At 41.1% G+C, this 19,737-nt stretch overlaps 1 protein-coding gene across 5 annotated transcripts in view; it reads left to right on the top strand.

Moving 5' to 3' along the window:
- Window positions 1-18,012, top strand: part of arhgef1a (Rho guanine nucleotide exchange factor (GEF) 1a) — a 31,909-nt gene extending 13,897 nt beyond the window's left edge. Inside the window, exons 9-23 of one of the 5 annotated variants that reach the window (XM_056416665.1) lie at window positions 944-1,069; window positions 1,477-1,594; window positions 1,902-1,981; window positions 3,383-3,554; window positions 4,130-4,206; window positions 4,345-4,517; window positions 7,914-7,981; window positions 9,195-9,383; window positions 9,720-9,860; window positions 10,567-10,616; window positions 11,633-11,668; window positions 12,953-13,003; window positions 13,161-13,433; window positions 14,266-14,376; window positions 15,613-18,012. In XM_056416665.1, coding sequence (XP_056272640.1) covers window positions 944-1,069; window positions 1,477-1,594; window positions 1,902-1,981; window positions 3,383-3,554; window positions 4,130-4,206; window positions 4,345-4,517; window positions 7,914-7,981; window positions 9,195-9,383; window positions 9,720-9,860; window positions 10,567-10,616; window positions 11,633-11,668; window positions 12,953-13,003; window positions 13,161-13,433; window positions 14,266-14,376; window positions 15,613-15,666 — 1,719 coding nt within the window. In that variant the 3' untranslated portion in view covers window positions 15,667-18,012. Of the gene's footprint in view, window positions 1-943; window positions 1,070-1,476; window positions 1,595-1,901; window positions 1,982-3,382; window positions 3,555-4,129; window positions 4,207-4,344; window positions 4,518-7,913; window positions 7,982-9,194; window positions 9,384-9,719; window positions 9,861-10,566; window positions 10,617-11,632; window positions 11,669-12,952; window positions 13,004-13,160; window positions 13,434-14,265; window positions 14,429-15,612 lie in introns of all 5 variants that reach the window. The other 4 variants (XM_056416657.1, XM_056416674.1, XM_056416648.1 and 1 more) reach the window with 4 other exon arrangements.
- Window positions 18,013-19,737: the final 1,725 nt, after the last annotated feature.

Here is a 19,737-nt window from a genome sequence, read left to right as displayed (position 1 = left end):
TTTGTGATGGGGGCGGAGCCTGCTTTTTGTGATGGGGGAGGAGCCTGTTTTTTGTGACGGGGCGGAGACTGTTTTTTGTGACGGGTGAGGAGCTTGTTTTTTGTGACGGGGCGGAAACTGTTTTTGTCACGGGGAGGAGCCTTTTTTTGTGACGGGGGAGGAGTCTGTTGTCCGTTACGGGGGCGGAGTCTGTTTTCCGTTACGGGAGGAGTCTGTTTTTTGTGATGGGGGAGGAGCCTGTTTTGAAAATATCTGAAAATATACAGTAAAAGTTGAAGGTTATGTCAACATTAAAAAAAAAAATGATTGAATTAGCTGAAAGTATGAAGATCGTAGAAGCTTTTAAAGTTGAAGACTTTCTCCATTGTGTTCCCATTCAAATTAATAACCATACAATATTTATAATATGAACAGTTGAAGAGTTAGAAATAGGAAAAGTCGTAGCAATCATGAGCTGAAGAAGCTGAATATTTTACTATTTGAACAGTTTATGTAGCTTAATATATGAAGGAGGAGAAAGGGTCCAACTAGTTTGAATGCTGAAGCATTCCAACTAATAAACAAACACAGAAGATAAAAGCAGGATATAGAATATTCAAATAAACCAAATGCCGGAATGACGGCTGGCAAGAAATCGCCGACAGTGTGAATGTGTAAATTAATAGATTCATAATATCACTTCATTGAGCATGAATCGCATGATCGATCTGACTATAATTACATGTATAAATAATCTATCATTCCATATGTATGTATATATATGTATATATAATCTAACATTCCATGTACCGAGCTTTGATTGGCCATTAGGCGATGCTTTTACACAGTTGATCTCTTATCGCCAACATAACCTGCAGATCAGATAATGTTGGGTTAAAATCAAATCTTTCTTTGAACTGTGTCTTCATGAACGAATCAATGTTTGCATCTGTTCTACTGCCAGTTCTCAGGCCAGTGTGCAGACGAGATGCGAAAGACCTACGCTGAGTTCTGCAGCCGCCACTTGAAGGCTGTCAAATTGTACAAGGAACTGCTGGCCAGAGACAAGAAGTTCCAGTGCTTCATACGGGTGAGACAAACACACCAACATAGACAGCTTACAGTGCATTACAAATAAAAAAAATTGATTATAGTGACTGAATTCAGAGTTAATCCACAAGATGTGAATTGTATTGTTTGATTAGATATTTAAGGAACACATTTGTTCAACAAGCATGGAAATATAAAAGAAAGTGAAACCTAATTAAATCTCGGTCAGTCTCTCATCAACATCTGACACTGGTGTTCCCCAAAAGAGAAATCTTGTTGAATTGATTTTGAATCAAATAATTCCAGTTAATTTGCCTTATTTATGTCTAATACACAACAGTGGTCTTATCCTCAATGATTCAAACTAAATGCAAAAGAAATGTCAGCCATGGTAGTTGTGTCACTGTGTGTGTGTGTGTGTGTGTGTGTGTCTCTATCACTGGGTAGCGGTTGAGTCGCGGACCCCTGCTACGTTGCCATGGTGTTCAGGAGTGCATCTTGTTGGTGACTCAGCGAATCTCCAAATATCCTGTCCTTGTTCAGCGCATTTTGGACAATACCAGCGGTAAATAATCATAGTCATCATGAGTTTCTCATCAATGGCAATGTCAAATCAGGCAACAGTAGTCATATTCACAGAAAACATTATTTTCTGTATTTCACTAGAAACTACTACAACAGTATGAACGTGTATCCTATTGTGAGAAATTGCTAATGTTGTATACTGTATATATATTGTCTGTCTGTGAGTAAACTATTGTCTGTCTATAAAGATTTATAACAGTGGCGTAATATAATTCTTTCTACTTTGTGTCTGTCTCCTAAGGTTGTTGTACCCCCAGAGTAAGGTTGCTTGTTAATTTGTCTTCCAGATGATGATGAAGAAGAAGCCTCCTCTTTGGCCCAGGCTCTCTCCATGGTCAGAGAACTTCTTAGTTCAATAGACCAACAGGTACCACATTATTTAATTGGATAATTGTATTGCTATAAGCATTTTTGAGCTCCTCCTCAAGACCTTTCATGGTACCAGGGATCTCCTTTCAAGACAAAAGATGGGTGTGGGGGGTAATAATAATAAGAATTCGGTGTGGCGATGGAATCCTTGTGCAGCAAAAACACTGACTGAACTCCTGTGGGCTTAATTAGTTGGAAGGCTTCAGCAGCATTCCAAGTATTGTTCTTTCCATCTTTTTCAACTTTTATATTTATTCCATACATATTTTGAACGTCTTCTCTTCCTTCATATTTTCAGCTACAGAAACCGTCAAGCTATTAAAATATTCAGCTACTTCAGGAGAGGGGTATTGTGACTGTTCATCCTTCAAACTTTTCGACTTTTTGAATAATTAAGCTTTTTATGGAAGAAAAATGAATGGGATCCTATGAAGAACATCTTCAAATCTCTTAAACTTTAAACGCTTAAAGGTTCTGCACTTTTAGCCATACACCATTTAAACTTTTAAATGTTGAAAAAAACACTAACTATTACTTTATGTCTCAGAATGTTTTTATAGCTTTTATACTTTTTGAAATATCACCGTTTTGTTTGATGCTTTCTTCGGACCGCTTCTCACTTAACCCTCCTGTTACCTTTCGGGTCAATTTAACCCCATTCAATGTTTAATGTCGGTGTTCCTTGGGGTCAATTTGACCCCAGGCTGTTTTTCACTGTGTCAAACAATTAAGAAATATCAACTTTTTTATCTATTTAAAGGGCTATTTAGGTAGTCAACATAAAGTACCTCACACTTAAACTTGGGAAACAATATTAATTCTAATAATTTTCTGGAGGTTTTAATTGCTGGGGTCAAATTGACTCCAAGGGTAAAATATGTTAGTAAATGTAAAGGTAACAGGAGTTTTAAGAATGTGTGTGTTGTGCAGCTCAGAGAATGTGATGTCATTGCTAAAGAGCACGGAGCAGCATCAGGATCTTGCACTATTGTATTTGCCACAAATTCTTCAATTTTCACATGATTTCAGGCATCATTTATAGATCAAAAAGCAGGATATCTTGTGCTTGTCGTAGATGAGGTTGATGGAATCAAACATATTCATACATTTGATTACAAAAGCTTGAAAGTGAGAGGAAGCCATCGGTGGCAGATCCACGACTGGTCACTTTAATAAAGTCAGTACTGATTCAGCATCTTGGATCATTGCACTATTAAAAAAAGTAGTCAAATTAAACGTCTTGCAAGATGACTGGAATCATGAAAAGTTAAAATTCATAAGATGACTAATGCAGCACTTTTTTGTTGTTGCATGGTCTAATATATTTAATTGAAATGTAACTGACATTTAACAATACTCTGCTCTTTAAATGGAAAATGACTATGATTCCGTTTGGCAGATGGAAGACCTGGAGAGAGCACAGCGTCTGCAAGAGATCCAGACCAAACTGGACCCCCGGGCTGAGGCCAAGGTGAGATATGGTGGCCTGTTCAAGCCTGGAGAGCTGTACCGCCGGAGACTGGTCCATGATGGGACCCTCTTCTGGAAAACCCCAGGATCCCGACTCAAAGGTACTCAACACTTTAAAAAAAACCTTAGTCTCTGGGTAGATATGTAGTAAAGTATAAGTGTGTATACAGTATAGCACTGCACAGAGTGATGTACTGTAGGCTCCATCTGGTGCCTCATATTCAATAATGTGAAAATAGTATGCGTGAACAACCACTAGTGGAAAGACTGCTACAGTCACAGGTCCGTGAAACAAGGGTTTACTGTATTGTCAACTACAGGCCCCGTAATAGCTGCTAACTTGTTATTAACTAATTATTATAATTATTATGGTTGACACGGCCACTCACAGGAACAGAGTATGATTACAGAAAGGCATTTTAGCTACAGTTAGTTACTAAAACAATAGTTTTTTCTCTAAAAGTACGTTTACAAATGAACATTCATAAAAAGAATATATATGATTTATATAGCATTTTTCATAATACTCAAAGACACTCTACAAACAATTAAAAAAACATTTATATAGCTCAAGATAAAAGATTCAGTGAAGCATAGACAGCCTCCGTCCTGAGACCGTGACATGCTTCTCATCAGTGTTTCTGCGTGTGCGTGTTTATTGTGTGTCTTTGCGTAGATACACAGGTCTTATTGATGACAGACATCCTGGTGTTTCTGCAGGAGAAAGACCAGAGATACATCTTTCCATGTGTGGTAAACAAAGTATTCACTTACAAGTAGAATGAAATGTAAAAACCAATGGATGAGTAAACTGATTGTGACGACTGTAAAGTGACTCACGTCCTCCCTCTCCTTTGTTTTTTTGTGACACTTTTCTCCCGTGTGATCCAGGACAAGTCCCCAATACTTTCCCTTCAGAACCTGATCGTGAGGGATATAGCCAATCAGGAACGAGGCATGTTCCTCATCAGTGACTCCTCTCCTCCGGAGATGTATGAGTTCCATGCTGCCTCCAAGGAGGACAAGAACATCTGGATACGCCACATCCAGAGCACCGTCAGCAAGTGGGCAAACGCACCATCACACACACACACACACACACACACACACACACACACACACACACACACACACACACACACATGCACACACACACACACAGGCAGAAGCATCTGTAGAATGGAATTAACTGTATTCTTATTCGATAAATTAACTTAAACTATCTAACTATATTGAGTATTATATGTTAAACTAACATGGTATCTTAATTGATTGTCTGTGTGAATACATGTATATATATATACAGGACTGTCTCAGAAAATTAGAATATTGTGATAAAGTTCTTTATTTTCTGTAATGCAATTAAAAAAACAAAAATGTCATGCATTCTGGATTCATTACAAATCAACTGAAATATTGCAAGCCTTTTATTCTTTTAATATTGCTGATTATGGCTTACAGCTTAAGAAAACTCAAATATCCTATCTCTAAATATTAGAATATCATGAAAAAGTATACCAGTAGGGTATTAAACAAATCACTTGAATCGTCTAATTAACTCGAAACACCTGCAAGGGTTTCCTGAGCCTTGAAAAACACTCAGCTTGGTTCAGTAAACTAAATCACAAGTATGGGGAAGACTGCTGATCTGACTGCTGTCCAGAGGACCATCATTGACACCCTCCATCAGGAGGGTAAGACACAAAAAGAAGTTTCTCAAAGAGCAAGCTGTTCACAGAGTGCAGTTTCAAAGCACATCCACAAAATGTCTGTTGGAAGCGGGAAATGTGGCAGGAAACGCTGCACAACCAAGAGATGACCGCAGCCTTAACAGCATTGTGAAGAAGAGTCGCTTCCAGAATTTGGGGGACTTTGGACCACTCTGCAACTGTCCAGTGCTTCTTTTCCATAGCCCAAGTCAGACGCTTCTTCCGTTGTCTTGAGTTCAGAAGTGGCTTGACCATGGGAATACGGCTATTGTAGCCCATTTGCCGGACACGTCTGTGAACAGTCGCTTTTGATACCTGGACTCCAGCTTCAGTCCACTGTCTTTGAAGCTCCCCCAAATTCTGGAAGCGACTCTTCTTCACAATGCTGTTAAGGCTGCGGTCATCTCTCTTGGTTGTGCAGCGTTTCCTGCCACATTTCCTTCCAACAGACTTTTTGTGGATGTGCTTTGAAACTGCACTCTGTGAACAGCTTGCTCTTTGAGAAACTTCTTTTTGTGTCTTACCCTCCTGATGGAGGGTGTCAATGATGGTCCTCTGGACAGCAGTCAGATCAGCAGTCTTCCCCATACTTGTGATTTAGTTTACTGAACCAAGCTGAGTGTTTTTCAAGGCTCAGGAAACCCTTGCAGGTGTTTCGAGTTACAGTTTTTTTCGTTTGCTAAACGACAGTGGGCACAACTGGAGTCACATGTGCAAAACTCAAACCACAGTCTGCACTACCAACAGTCACCTGAGCTAAACACCTCACATCACCTGCAAAACTCATTCCAAGCAACACAACTCTTAACACATGGCTCAAAACACGCTCAGTGCAGCCAAACAACATGCACAACCCTCACTGAGGTAACACACACTGTCACTCAGAACACACGGAGAGTAAAAACACTAGCATCAAACACCAATACAGAAAATACTAACTTTTCATCTTCACAGTTTGAACAATTTCAGTGACTTCAAACAAAGTAATATTTTCTTCAAAGAAAAGAGTGACATTCTTTCACATGATTTATGAAATTTTTTAGAACATAACAATTCTTTAAGGTAAATTAAATATAGCAGTTTGCTTCAATAGTCTGTAGTAATTTACGGAATTACAGTAATGAGAAAAAAAAGGTAGAAACTAAAAGTACATACTATAATTCGAACAAATAATTGAGGGGCTAATCCTGCCTCTCTCTAGCATCAGGCCACATGTTTTCATCAACATCACATCTAATGTTCTCTCTTGCCACCTGGGGAAGAACCTTCTGGAGGGCCTTATCCATCCCTGGCAGTCCTCTGGACTCGTGTCCTCACATCCGGCACGCATGGCTTCCAAAAGAGACATTTGGTCATGTGGGTGGTGACCAAACACTTTTGTTGCACCCTCAACCTGCCTCTCTCAATGAGAGACCATGGTTCACGACATGCTCTATAAGTGGAGCCCTTATTCCATCTGGAATAACAGCTCTTTGTCTTCCTCCACGCATCCCCCTCTCCCTGCCACCCTTCTCCCTCCACGAACCCGTCTTCCTTGTTCCATTTCCAAAATGAGTCTTTCTGAGCTCTACCTATATATACTGTAATATATATATATATATATATATATATATATATATGTGTGTGTGTTCACTAACAAGTCTAAAACAAGACACCTGCTTAGCCTTTCAGCTGAAATTGCAATCATCAGTGTTTGAAAGGCACAAGGCTGAACTCTATTCCGTTTTGAATGTGTGGTTCACAGTGTTGACAGCAGTGTGTTAGCATTTGAACAAAGTGCTGTAGATCCTCAGTGTTGTGCAGGTTGTGGTTAAAGTCATGGGATAAGTGTTAGAGTTTTGAAAACTGTGTTCAAGCAATGAAAAACAAACTAGAGTTTGGTCCAAATGAACTGCTGCTGTGCAGACTGTGGTTAGAGTTTTGCACATGTGACTCCAGTTGTGCCCACTGTCGTTTAGCGAATGAAAAAAACTGTAATTAGACGATTCAAGTGATTTGTTTAATACCCTACTAGTATACTTTTTCATGATATTCTAATATTTAGAGATAGGATATTTGAGTTTTCTTAAGCTGTAAGCCATAATCAGCAATATTAAAAGAATAAAAGGCTTGCAATATTTCAGTTGATTTGTAATGAATCCAGAATGCATGACATTTTTGTTTTTTTAATTGCATTACAGAAAATAAAGAACTTTATCACAATATTCTAATTTTCTGAGACAGTCCTGTATATACATATATATTCGTATGTATATATACATGTATATTTGTACATATATATAAATATGTACATCGGTACATATATATATGTTTATATATTTATATGCATATATATCTATATGTTTACATATATATACGTATATATGTACACATATATGTATATGTACATATATATATATGCATATTTAAATATATGCATATATATAGTATATGTAGATATAGATGCATATATATGTATATGTCTCTATAAGAAGATATATATGCATATATATGTATATGTGTACATATATATGCGTATATAAACAAACCCCTTGTTGTTGTTGTTTAGTCTGAGCCATGTCCATGTGTTAACTGTGTAGGACTCTTCAGCATGACCTACATCATTGTTGTTGTACCGATGCCTCGAGTCTCAGTGTCAAATATGAAACAATACAACTTAATACCGTCACAATGAATAAATATAACTTGATAAAAGTGACATCATTGATAACAGCATGTGTGTGTGTGTGTGGTCTGTGCTTGTGTGCCCAGGTGCCCTTCACGCGAGGAGTTCCCCCTCATAGAGACTGAGCACAAGGCCCATCTTAGGAGACTCAAAGGTCAGGACACATTCACTGGATCTCAATGAGCCATCGGTCACACGCTGCTGGGTCCATGTACTTTGGATTGATTGAGATTTATTGTGAAATCACTGATGTGTCCTCGTCACAAACACACATAGGCAGTACTGCAAACATATTCTCTAGCATTGAACCACATGGTGATGAGTTAGCTGGGACAGAACATTCCCATGTTGACAACCAGCGACCTGGAGCTACAGCTGAAGGTCGAACATCAGCCCCCCGCACATCGGAACGGTCACAACTCTCCCCTAAAAAACAGGGAGAACAAAAAAGAGTTGTTGTAGTTAACTATCAATTATATTATACTGTTCCACTTCAGGCAAATTCATGTGCATTGTGTCCACTTGCAGCTGAATATGAATGCAATCAAACCATATCTAAAAGTATTCAATGAATCTGGAGCACATTATTACTTATGCGCATGTCTGGTGTGTGTGTGTGTGTTAGCGCTGTGTTTGGTGCAACATGCACGCTGGTGTGTTTAGTGTGCGTGTTTGTGTGTTAGAGCTGTGTTTCGTGCACCATGCACAGTGGTGTGTTTTGTGTGTGCGTGTGTGTGTGTGTGTCTTAGCGCTGTGTTTCGTGCACTGTGGTGTGTTTGGAGTGTGTGTGTGTTAGCGCTGTGTTTGGAGTGTGTGTGTGTCTGTGTGTGTGTGTGTGTTAGCGCTGTGTGTGTGCACCGTAGTGTTTTTGGAGTGTGTGTGTTTGTGTGCGTGTGTGTGTGTGTGTTAGCGCTGTGTGTGTGCACTGTGGTGTGTTTGGAGTGTGTGTGTGTGTTTGTGTGTGTGTGTTAGCGCTGTGTTTGGAGTGTTCAGCAGGTGGTTGGTGTGTGTGTGTGTGTTAGCGCTGTGTTTGGAGTGTTCAGCAGGTGGTTGGTGTATGTGTGTGTGTGTGTTAGCGCTGTGTGTGTGTGTTAGCGCTGTGTTTGGAGTGTTCAGCAGGTGGTTGGTGTGTGTGTGTGTGTTAGCGCTGTGTTTGGAGTGTTCAGCAGGTGGTTGGTGTGTGTGTGTGTTAGCGCTGTGTTTGGAGTGTTCAGCAGGTGGTTGGTGTGTGTGTGTGTTAGCGCTGTGTTTGGAGTGTTCAGCAGGTGGTTGGTGTGTGTGTGTGTTAGCGCTGTGTTTGGAGTATTCAGCAGGTGTTTGGTGTGTGTCAGACGAGAGGCTTTGATGTCATTGTGTGTGCTCCACAGCGGAGCTCCACCAGAAGGACCGTGAGATGCTGGAGCTCCTGCAGGAGCGGGTCACTCTGTTCTGTGAGCTGGTGGAAGTGACCAGCGGGCAGGAGGCGCTGCAGCCGGCCATCACGCGCTACCTGTTCAGGGCCGACACGCCTCAGGCCCCCCGAGCAGAGAAGCTGCTCCTGGACGCCACAGCGGAGGGTCAGGCTCCGCCTAAAATACTGTTAATAATATTGTGTCAGCTGGTCACCACGTCACTGCAGTGTGGATTGATTTGACGGAACATTTTCACTATTGAAATGACATTTTATCCCCAATCTTAAACAGAATTGTTTTATTTTAATAAGAAAATATGAGCACGTGTGTTTGAAATAGTCCTGGAGATGTGGGACTCAGTCAGTCCGTAGGGGTGCTGGTCTTTGAAAGTTCAGAAAAGAATAATAATTTCTCACTATATTATCTTACTGAGAGAAAATAAAAAGGCTTGAATGTGTGATTAATACAGGTGTGTGTGTGTGTGTGTGTGTGTTTCCTCAGTTGACAGGTTGAGTGAGCTCCTCCTCGGCTCCAGAGTGGACATCCCTCTACCGAGCCATCACAACCACATGGAGGCGGTAGAACCCAGTGAGTCACTGAGACTCCCACAGGCAGCGTCACTCAGCATCACCGTGGCAACATGTTGAGTGTTCTCAAGTTGAAATCACAAAACAGAAATAATGTGTTCTTGTAAGAAGAGGCACAAGGAGTCTGTAGAAGTCCCACAGGGCTCTAGAGGGAGGGACGGGGCTGAGGGGGAACACAATGCTTTTTACGTGGTGGAGGTCAGCGAGGTCACACACAGGACATTTATATATGTGACCTGTCCAAGTGGTGGTACAACAGATGGGACTTTATTACTTAACAACAGGTAGGACTTTATGACTTTATGACTTCTGCTGCGTGACCTAAGAGTCACACGAGTCAGCACAGCAGCAGCTCTTATACCAGTTTTATCTTAGATCATCATATAAACACAACTAAGAATATAAAAATGCTGTTACACAACACTACAATATAACAACCCTTTGGACATGAAACAGACTCCGATTCAGTCACTTCCCATTGGCCGAAGGACAGCTGAGAGCAGCGTGTGGGCGGGGCTTAGTGGGACACCAGCAGCCATAGGGTGACAGGCAGATGTTTACAAACAATACAATTACACTACAACATTGAAGACTATTTTAGTTGTGAATAGTTGAGTTATACTCTCACTAGACTCTTGTGATTTTACATTTCAATGATCATCAAGCTCAGATTCAATAAAAGATCTTTTCCATGTCTGTTAGTTGTGATCAACAGTCAGATATTCATCATCATAACTAGATAATACTCTGTCTCTGCTCAGGTGATCAGGATCTGTTGATCAATGGAGCCCGTGATGTGTTGACATCGAAGGTGAGCCGGGGACCAGGGAACTAAAAGGGTTGTCGTCTAAAAACTTGTGTTGTTGGAGGTCAGACTTTATTATTGACCAGCGTATTACTATGAAATGCATCTCTGTGGTTTATGTTCTGTTACACTGTTGATATGGAACCGTATTAGCTCCTCCCCCCTGAGTGGGGGGTCTGAGTCATGTCTGAGTCATGTTCATGGCTTTGTTTACATTGTTTACACGTCTCTGTCTTCATCTGGTAGGATGGATGTTTCTTCATTTCCACTGTTTGTGGTAGTTTGATTAATCACTAATATGCGTGGGGATTTATGTCGTTAAACAATATCAAGTAGTTCATTATTATATAATTACATTATTAGTTTACATTGTGTTCAAATAAATATAGTAAGTTAAATATTTAAGTTCAATAAGTTGATACTGAAACAATATATGGTGCAGCCAGAGGGGACACACACACACACACACACACACACACACAAGCACACACACACACAAGAACACACAATAACCCCCCCACACACACACAAGAACACACACACACACCTACACACAGACACACACTCACACACACACCTACACACAAGAACACACACCCCTACACACAAGAATACACACACACAACACACTCACACACACATACAAGAACACACCTACACAAAGACACACAAGAATACACATACACAAGAACACACACACTCACTTACACACAGACACACAAGAATACACACACAGACACACACCTACACACAGACACACAATAACACATCTACACACACCTACACACCCACCCATATAAGAACACACCTACACACAAGAACACACATGCAGGTATTTTTCAAAAGTAATCAAAGTATATTTGACACACTGGATCCCGATTATCCTTCTTCTTCTTCTTCTTCTTCTTGTTGAAGGAAGGAGGCAAATACCATAGAACTGATTCTGTAAACAGCTTATTGTTGTTTATCTCCAAATGTGACGTCATTGTGCTGATAATCTCCTTTTTTTTTACATCCTAAAGGATTTCATGAGGAGTCACGAGAAGTCACTGCCTTCAGTAAGTACATACCTGCAAACTTGTCACCTTTCGGTGAAATTCACCGTTTTGAACTCAAAATAGGTCATCCACGTGAATCGTGGAGATCCGAAGAGTTTTTTTTTGGGGGGGGGGGTCACCTGGCCCGCTGCCGTTGAGATTGCAGTGAGACGCGGAGAAAAGTGTGAAGTGGTGCTCTTCGCAATAAAACATCTTTGATGGGACGCGTCTCGGCCAATCAGCGTTCAGATGTCCACATCGTTTGGGGGTTCAGGTTAGCTTGAATGTTAGCCCGCTACATCTACTGCTGTCACGCTGCACGGTGTAGCGATGCTAACAAAGTACCCGTACGTTAAACACGATGTGATTTAGCATATGTTTAGTATCGATACTTCATTAAGAGAGCGATCAGAGCGCACGCGCTGCTCCGTGTCGAGCTGTCTGCGCACACTGCGCTGCGCAGCTCACAGCGAGAGAAGTGGCGCAGCTTTGGAGACCGACTTCGGCTTAAAAAATAAAAAGATGCCAGAAGTGAAATGTTTCAGTTTGTAAAGTTGTGTAACTCTACAGCTGCTCATCCTGATGAACTGTGTAGCATCTGGTCAGAGACTAACGGCCTCATAGTGTATCATCAATGCTATGATGGAACCATGTAGTTTCATTCATATCTGGCTGTATTAATACTAATATTACTGCCATTTGTTTAGTGTTGAAAAAGTTGGTAAAAAGTGAACCATACAGATGTTTTATTTATTACTATTATAGATAAATATACCAGTCTCGTATTTATGGTACCATATTGTTTTTATGGTTTTGAATTCTGGTATCATGATATTTATGGCAGGTATGTAATATGTATAGAAGTTATAATATGAGTATCGTGACAAACGGGTAGAGACAGAACAGATTCAGGGAAAAGTCCATGAGGACTGTTCAGGCACAAAAAAAGGAAGTTGGTTCATGAATGACTTTAACCATATTATATATAATGACAATGTATATTTGTTATTACTATCATTATAGGGCTGAGTCAGAGCGGAGGACCTTTTGTTCTTAAACTGTTTATTATCATTATTTAGATTTGTGGTCAGAACAATAAAATGACTGTAGTTGTGGTTCTAAAAGCTTTGAGGCTTCAAACAACGTGGATGTGGTGTGGTGACAACGACAACAAAAAGTCACTGCACCCCCCCCCCCCCCCCCCGTTGTCACCTTTTTCACCCCTCATGAGTTTGCAGGTATGTAAGTAAACATGTGTGTGTGTGCAGTAATAATAATAACTTGTATGCTTCCTATTCCTTCCAGCAGATCTATCAGCGGCTGGTGAACGTCAGTGTTTACCTCCACGCCCTCCAGGTGACAACCTCCTGTCTCTTCTCTAACATTGAGGGATATTCAACAGTTTATGCATATCGTAACAAATAAATGTTACTCAAACAATTCATTATGAATCCTCAGTCGGTGCTTTAGTCTGTATTTGTACGTAGGACTGAGTTTCTCTCATGTCCCGCAGGGCGCTGTCATCAAACAAGACTCCATCCTGGAGCTGCTGCTGCTGCAGCCTCAGGACAAAGGAGCCGCGTGGCGCCCCCTGTGGCAGCGGGAGGCCAATGCAGGGTCGAGCCTCGGGGAGCTGGTTCTCCTGCAGAGACAGCACAGCCTGCTGCAGGAGGAGCTGCTGAGGCTCAGGGACGCCGAGAGCAGGTTCAAGGACAGCGAGAGGGCCCGGGCCAAGCTGGAGAGGCACCTGAAGGTATCGCAGCAGCTCGCGGAGCCGGCCGCTCACGTGAGAACAGCTGTGTTCGTTAGGGGCCTCACAGGACCAATCTAAGTTGACTTTGGCATGCTGCTTTGTGATAATAATAACAAGTCGACATGCACCGTACGTCTGTTTTAAAATGAAACACATGTAAAGTATAAAGTGTGCAAATATTCCACAATATGACTACAGACTGCACTCTGTAAACAACAGAGACAAACTGAACCCATCGCTATCTGTCTGAGACGTTTAGCCTGTGGCTGGCTGCAGGGCCATTATGTGCAGGGGCCATTATGTGCAGGCATTATGTGCAGGGGCCATTATGTGCAGGGGCCATTATGTGCAGGGGGCCAATATGTGCAAGGGACCAATATGCGCAGGGGCCAATATGCTGAGGGAACATTATGTGCAAGGGGCCAATATGCGCAGGGGCCAATATGCGCAGGGCCCGATATGCTCAGGGGGCAATATGTGCATGGGCCGATCTGTGCATGGGCCAATCTGTGCAGGGGCCGATCTGTGCAGGGGCCGATCTGTGCAGGGGCCGATATGTGCAGGAGCAGCTCATTGATAACTTGCGATGTGATATAGCCCCCCCCCCCCCCCCCGGCCGCCCCGAGTTCCAATACAAGCTTTCTGTTTAACATTTGAAGTCTCAATCACCATCTGAGAGAACCTTGATGATGTCATAGTGATGTCATCAGGGTTATTATTCTGTTACACAAGACCTTCTACAACCATGTGGAGCGAAATAGATGTGTTTACATAAATGCTTTTCAAAAGAATGATCAAAGGCCTCGTCGTCAACATGGGCTCTTTGTTCACGTTTTCTCTCGACTCTTTCCTCTCGCCATCGTAGCCTGCTGCTCTGCAACCAGGAAGGGAGGCCCGTACCGGAGCGGACCCCCTGTGGGCCAGCCAGGAGCCGGCCCACCAATCAGACGGCCTCCAGGACAGCAGTGATTTGGAGGTAGACATGACGTCAGATGATGACGATGGGACGGCGTCTGAAAGCTCCAAGGGTCAGAGTAGAGACATACACACACTGACTGTAAATGTAATCGTGTTGTTCTCATCATGTGTTGTAAGCAGATATGGAAGTGTTCTAGATCTATGAGTACGTGTTTCTGACACCAACCAACAATTTCATGAATCATTATTTTCAATTATCAATATGCCTTCCTCAGTTTAGCCCAAAAGTAAAGAACCAGATTAGAGAAAAAAATAGAAAAAGAGCTTTTTACAAGTACAAGAAAAGAAAATGACAAGTTTTATACTATAAACTATTAAAACTAGTCTAATAAAAAGGTTAGTTTTAACTGGGACTATAGCTCACTGTGATAGGTATTTGCTTTGTAACCATAAAGCCACAGGTTTGAATCCGAGCTAGTTTCTTGAATCACTTTTTTCGACATGTCATTTACATGACGTGGTCTAGGCTTATCAATATATCATGATGCATGTATATGTTCACATAGTCACAGCGCCACCTACTGGCTCAACCGGACTTCCTCTAATCTGCCCCCAACTCGGAGTGATTGATAAAAGTCACCGCCTGAGGATATCGACACGCCTATTTTCACTTAGTCGAAGCGCCACCTAGTGGCGAAAGAAAATCGGCTTCACATGACAAACGGCTATGGGTTTACACAACATTTACACAACGTGGTCTACACGTGGTCTAGATTCGGATCACATGTCATTTACATGACGTGGTCTAGACTTCATGTAGAGACACATGATGCATGTATATGTTAAAACATAGTCACAGCGCCCCCTACTGGCTCAACTGGACTTCCTCGAATCTGCGCCAAACTTGTCCTGCTTGTTAAAAGTCTCGGCCTGAGTATATCGACACGTCTATTTTCACTTAGCCGAAGTGCCATCTAGTGGCGAAAGAAAATCGGCGTTACGTGACAAACGGTAACACATCCGACCGGCGGGCCTGCGTTCTCGGTGGAGCGGGCCGGCGTCCCGCCAGCGCCCCCGACTGGCGCAGCGCGAGGACCCGGTCATCGCTGCTCGCACTTCAATTTTAAGTTATTAGTGCCAGAGAACACTGAAACTAAAATAGCAACGCTATAATGTTTGAGCTTTGAAATGGTGTCGACAGCGTCACATTTCAGAATAAAGACACCAGTGAAATGTTTTCTCGTAGTTTGAAGGGAACCGAGGGCTGAATTTTGATTTGTTCTCTCTTTTTCAGACCTTCAAGATATTCCCGAGGAGATCTGATGCTCGCCATGTGTCACAGTGCTAACGAGCTCCTCGCAGTAGTGGACTATGATAGAAAATGTCTCTTATTTTAATTTCCTGCTTTGCTTTACGCTAGATGGTTTGTGACGCTGGGTTGTTTTTAAAAATGTTCAGTTATGCTTTGAAATTGTTTGATTCATTCCCAGCACTGGCATTGTTTTCATGAGCATTTTTAATCTTCAAACATGTTTATGTTGTGGAAAAATAACTGAAATAAAATGAATGTCGAACAGGGTTCATGCTACACAAAGAAAAAACTACGTTCATGTTCAATGGTCAGGTTCTTGTGACGGGGTGAGGCTCAGGTGCAGAGAGACAGGCTGGACGCAATATAAATAACAAAAAAAGCAAAACAGTTTACAAAAAAACAAGGTCCAAAAGGGGCAGGCAGAGAATCCAGGTTCGGGGCAGGCAGGGTCAACAGGCAGAACCAGGAACACGGCCAGGACGACGGGAACAGGACACGGAATTAGAGACGACAATCCAACCACAGACAAGCCAAAGACTGACACAATATATAGGGGGGGGAAACAGGTGTACGACATCAGACACTAACGAGACAAGAGTGGCTGAGGGCAGGTGCAGGGAATTAAACAATTAAGACAGAGAAGACACAGAGGAGACACGGAACATAGGAGACACGGAACACAGGAGAAACAGAACAGGGTGTTACAAATGCTGCCAGGCAACAATACATAACCATTATAAATACATAACCACAAACATGCAATACATCTTCCCTGCAATAACTGCTACTTTTACAATGTGTATCTTATGATGGTTTGTCTTTGTCAGATCTTAAAGTACAAGTTGTTTTTTATTTCTATAAATAAGGTCCGAGTCACTCGTGGAACTTGTTAGCATGCGGAGGTGTTGCGTCACCGCGGCCTGATTACAGCTCATCGTGTCACAATGTGGAGGAAATAGAAACACATCATGTTTCACCGCCTCCCTCCAAAGATGAGCGGCTGGAAGCTGCTCTGATCCATATGTTCATAATCACTATGAAGTGATAGGCCCAAACAGGTGATGATGAGTCACCAGCGGACACTGGAGCTCTTCGTAGTTCCTCAGTTACGTCGCCGGTCATTTCAGTCGCGTTTTTAAACAGAACGAAAATGCCATCAAACCGTTCATTTAGTTTAGTAAAACATTATGAGTTGGCTCAAAATGATTGCGCGATTAAAGTTACGGATGTAAATACATTTTAAAAAGTCAAACGTTTACGTTTGGTTTTGCACAGGGGCCCAAAGTGTCCCCGTGTGGACTAGAATGTTCCCATAGAAATGTGTAATTCAAAATGAATGTATTGATAATTCAGCAGCTGTATAATTAAGGGCAACATTAAAATGATGTAATTCTAAGCTAACAGAAAAAAGACTTCATAGCCAGGAAGCTGTACTTCTGTAAATCAAGTCCTCTGATGACTACACCATCCCCTCCAAGAAGTCCTCCTGACTAATGATGGTGTAAAGCAGTCGCTTATGATTCATCTATGATTCTGCTGTATGATCTGCTAACTTTAAGCTTCCTCCCTAAAATGTTTCACACCTGATGTCTAGAGAATTCACTTTAATAACTCTGTGTGGATTATAACTGCTGTGGGTTGAGGTTTACCAGAGTCCACTTTAATACTGTCAGAGGCGGATTCATATTTTAAATGCATTTATATGAAAAAATGTAGAATAACAATGGATTCATAAGTCCAGCATTTCACAAACTTTAACTCTTTAATGTCTGCATAGATGTCAGTCCTAAAACCTGGACAGATGGATTATGTATTTACAAACATAGCAAATGAGAACTTTACATTTAATGATTTAAAATAGTCTGCTTGGCTTGGTTGTTTTGCATGTTTTCCAACCTAAATTTTCTTTTCTTATTAAATAGCTCTAAAAAAAAGATAGCTTTTAGCTTTACTGTATCTTTATTCTGAAGAGTTTTGATTGGCTGTTAGAACTAGCTGATAGCAGTCTGCTAACACAAAGAATGAAAAACAGGTCAAATCAACTCTGTAAAGCTTTCCAGTGGATTTTATATGTGAACGTGGTTTGATCAACATTCTGAGTTTTGAATTGTTTCTGTGGCTGCAAAATGATTGTGAACTTATAGCGAATGTTGTGACTTTTCTGCCACATGTATTTCAGGCGTCAGTCTCTCTTAGACGTGAGAACAATATTAGATGTCAGATACTGTTCAAAGCCGACAATGTAATGGATTATGACATCATCGGATGCTTTATTTGATGGTGAAACCTTAAACAAGGGCTGCGCTTACTTTTGCACCACAACCTTTTGTCTTTCATGTGTTACCACATGAACACAATAAAATCATGTCATACAAAATGTAACCGTGTTGAAGAATCTATTTCCGAGTTGGAACCTTTGTGTAGGCCTGCATGAGGCTGGTGAACGAACGTTCTCTGTCTACATGGCACTCTGTGGCAGAGGACTTCGTTCATTTTATTTTATACAGCCCAATATTACGAATTATGAATTATCCTCAGAGGGTTTTACAATCTGTACACATACGACATCCCTGACCTTTGATCTTTGACCTCACATCGGATCAGGAACAAATCCCAAGAAATAGAAAAAAACCTTTCAGGGTGGAAAATGGAAAAACCCTTCAGGAGAGAAGAGAGGAGGATCCCTCTCCAGGATGGACAGAACAATATATGTCATGTGACCAGATGAACAATAGATGTCATGTAACCAGATGAACATTAGATGTCATTTGACCAGGTGAACAATAGATGTAATGTGACCAGATGAACAATAGATGTCATGTGACCAGATGAACAATAGATGTCATGTGACCAGATGAACAATAGATGACTTGTGACCAGATGAACAATAGATGTAATGTGACCAGATGAACAATAGATGTCATGTGACTAGATGAACAATAGATGTCATGTGACCAGATGAACAATAGATGTAATGTGACCAGATGAACAATAGATGTCATGTGACCAGATGAACAATATATGTCATGTGACTAGATGAACAATCTATGTCATGTGACTAGATGAACAATAGATGTCATGTGACCAGATGAACAATAGATGTAATGTGACCAGATGAACAATAGATGTCATGTGACTAGATGAACAATAGATGTCATGTGACCAGATGAACAATAGATGTAATGTGACCAGATGAACAATAGATGTCATGTGACCAGATGAACAATAGATATCATGTGACTAGATGAACAATAGATGTCATGTGACCAGATGAACAATAGATGTCAAGTGACCAGATGAACAATAGATGTCATGTGACCAGATGAACAATAGATGTAATGTGACCAGATGAACAATAGATGTCATGTGACTAGATGAACAATAGATGTCATGTGACCAGATGAACAATAGATGTAATGTGACCAGATGAACAATAGATGTCATGTGACCAGATGAACAATAGATATCATGTGACTAGATGAACAATAGATGTCATGTGACCAGATGAACAATAGATGTCATGTGACCAGATGAACAATAGATGACTTGTGACCAGATGAACAATACATGTCATGTGACTAGATGAACAATAGATGTAATGTGACCAGATGAACAATAGATGTCATGTGACTAGATGAACAATAGATGTCATGTGACCAGATGAACAATAGATGTAATGTGACCAGATGAACAATAGATGTAATGTGACCAGATGAACAATAGATGTCATGTGACTAGATGAACAATAGATGTCATGTGACCAGATGAACAATAGATGTAATGTGACCAGATGAACAATAGATGTCATGTGACCAGATGAACAATATATGTCATGTGACTAGATGAACAATCTATGTCATGTGACTAGATGAACAATAGATGTCATGTGACCAGATGAACAATAGATGTAATGTGACCAGATGAACAATAGATGTCATGTGACTAGATGAACAATAGATGTCATGTGACCAGATGAACAATAGATGTAATGTGACCAGATGAACAATAGATGTCATGTGACCAGATGAACAATAGATATCATGTGACTAGATGAACAATAGATGTCATGTGACCAGATGAACAATAGATGTCAAGTGACCAGATGAA

Source organism: Pseudoliparis swirei, chromosome 1 (assembly GCF_029220125.1).
Source record: "Pseudoliparis swirei isolate HS2019 ecotype Mariana Trench chromosome 1, NWPU_hadal_v1, whole genome shotgun sequence".
Lineage (NCBI taxonomy): Eukaryota > Metazoa > Chordata > Actinopteri > Perciformes > Liparidae > Pseudoliparis > Pseudoliparis swirei.
The sequence above is the reverse complement of the archived record's forward strand: the minus strand, read 5'-3'. Positions and strand labels throughout refer to the sequence as shown.